Genomic DNA, 2,634 nt, shown 5'->3' on the forward strand with positions numbered 1-2,634 from the left:
CAGGTGTTTACATGCCCGGTTACACGCCCCTCACTTGAGGCGGGTCCCAAGCATTTATTGTGCACAAGCCCCGCCCCCAATGTGAGGGGCGGGTTACAGGCCCGGGTACAAATAGATTAATTCCAGAAAGTTACATGAACTTATTTTCAAGTCATTTATTATTTTTAATAATATTAGGATACATTATCTTTTCTTTCCTAATTCTAAGTCTCCAACCTCCACAATTGAGGTTGCAAATTCTCAATTTATTTAAATATGTGAAATCAATTTAACGTCTAGCTTAAAGACAAGTGAAAATTGCATGTGATATATATTAACAGTTTCGTCATGCATGAATCCAGGTTCACAAATTCTGGACCAGAAATCTCATTTTTGAACAATAGAGACCCAAAATTGTGCTAGCTAAATCCTAATTTTCTATTTTCAAATTTGATTAATACGATTACTTAATTTAGAATAATTTTTTTTATTAATAGAAATTTTTAAAGCTTTTTTCAAGGTAATAACTCACAAGGTAATTATAGGGAGACAGTTTTCTCCCTTTAATTGGCTGTGCCAAAAATGGTAGGCTTTGACCTGTGCATGTAGCAAAGCCATTTTCAAACATGTTAGTTGGGCTGTGTGCTATTTATTCTTCTCTCTTTCAGTTTACTGCTCCATTGAGATCTTAAACTAGTCATTTTTCCAGTTCCCAATTCCCATAAGCAATGGCAAAAGCAAATTCTGAAATGATAACTGGCCATTGGGGCTATGGTTATACTCCAAAATTCATGCAAATTAAGCTGAATGAAAATTTCTTATGCAGGGAAAATTCGAAGGGGGAGGCTTCTTTTAGAATCTTGTACTACGGTGGCGCTGCCGGTGCTGTGCCGTTCACGTGGGAGTCTCAGCCCGGTACCCCTAAGCAGTCAATTTCCGACGCCCCTCTTCCGCCACTTACGCCGCCACCTTCTTATCAATTTAGTCCCCAAATGAAGTCCATGCACAAGGTTTCGAAGTCCAATGTTTTTCACTCCGTATTCGGTTCCAAAAAAATGGACATTTCATCATCTCCGTCTTCATCATCGTGTTCTTCCTCGTATTCACTGCCCTCGACACCAATGAATAGGCTATTTACGAAGCGGCATTCAAGATCAGCACCCTGTCCTGGATTAGAAGAGGATACGGTTGACGAGGGAGGGAATTCTCCGATTTCAAAGTTGTGTTTCGGCACTGGAAGTGGAAGCTTATGGGGGTCTGGGAGTTATTCTAGAATGAAGACTGTCAAGAAGGCATTCTTGTCTATATTACCGGATCATGGTAAACCTTGAAAAAAAAGTGTGCCAATGTCTTATTTCTTGACATCGAGAGGAGAAATTCAAACTTGCTGGCTTCATCAATCTTTAATCGATGGTGTGTGATATGTCCTCTTTTATGAAGAGCCCGTTTTGTAAAGTTTTTAAAAGTCAAAAGTCATTTTTAAAATAAAGAAGTTGCTTTTATTAAATGAAGTTGGTCTAAGATAGTTTCTTTATAAAACTCTTTTACAAGAAGTAGGGATAAAAGTCCTGAAAACGGACTTGAAACCTCCAACATCTCATTTCTTTTAGTATTTGGTCTCATTCCTTGTGAATGGAGTATGTTTGGCTAAGCTTAAAAGGATTTCAAATTAATGAGGCATGAAATAATTTCAATATTACTTAAATAAAAGTAAAGCCCTATGTACAGGGTGTCATTTCACAGGGGTCTTATAGACCCCTCTCATGGGTTGGCCACATGCGAGTCTCGAGGCAATATAAAAAAAAAAAAAATCTCAATCTCATCCCATGTGAGACCGTGCAAGGGGTTTGTAATTTCTTAAATAAAGAGAGAAACGTTCAATCTAGGAGGGATAAGGTATTAATTGCTCACATCATCTATATAAATTGAAGTCAACGCTATAGATTTTTATTGGAGCAAATTACATAGACATTTTTGGAGGCTAATGACTAGGATAAAGACGTAGAAGTTTTTTTCCTCCTACAAAATTGCAAAGACTTCTCCTCAAATTTATTTTCGTAACAAATTTCCCGTGTTGTTTCAGCAAAAAGTAAATATTATTTTTCATTTGACTTCTTTATTTTATATCAGTTTAAAATTGCTATTACGTTCTATTTAAACATTTTTCTCTTATATAAAATTAACAAAATGTTATCATGTGTCATTTCATCCAACATGCCATCAATACTATTAACTTTAAAAGTAAGGGTTGAGATAGTATTTCAGTGAGTTTTCTAGGTAACAAAAAAGAAAAAAATGAAGTTAAAATGACAATTAATATTTGGAAGATTGCAGTAGTAACTCAAAAAAACAATTTTATTTTTTTTTAAATTTCGATGATAATTGAAATATGTTTGAAAAAGTTTAGAGACAACAGAGTTATTCAACCCAATTTAACTCCAAAAAAAAAGTGTGTATAATTCAAAATTCATACAATAAAAAAAATCATAATTATCTTCAATGGTACCTCTAGTTGAAAGTGTTGGAAATGGATTTTACCAAATTGGTCTTGACAATATTTCACCAAATATTCGAGTGGGTCCCATTAAACAAATTTGGTGAGATTATCGTTGTTGCCGAAGTACAGTAGTCGAGGTGGTGCATATGGCCGAGGCT

The 2,634-nt window shown here is 35.3% G+C and overlaps 1 protein-coding gene across 1 annotated transcript; it reads left to right on the forward strand.

Moving 5' to 3' along the window:
* Positions 1-681: 681 nt before the first annotated feature.
* Positions 682-1,619, forward strand: LOC111383898. The gene has a single exon (XM_023008085.1). The coding sequence runs from the start codon at positions 708-710 to the stop codon at positions 1,308-1,310; it is 603 nt and encodes a 200-aa protein (XP_022863853.1). The 5' UTR covers positions 682-707; the 3' UTR covers positions 1,311-1,619.
* Positions 1,620-2,634: the final 1,015 nt, after the last annotated feature.

This window comes from Olea europaea, unplaced genomic scaffold (assembly GCF_002742605.1).
Source record: "Olea europaea var. sylvestris unplaced genomic scaffold, O_europaea_v1 scaffold2789, whole genome shotgun sequence".
Lineage (NCBI taxonomy): Eukaryota > Viridiplantae > Streptophyta > Magnoliopsida > Lamiales > Oleaceae > Olea > Olea europaea.

What these genes read in the sequence shown, in the direction of transcription:
- LOC111383898 (XM_023008085.1), top strand. Translation starts at nt 708, where the DNA reads ATGGCAAAAGCAAATTCTGAAATGATAACTGGCCATTGGGGCTATGGT.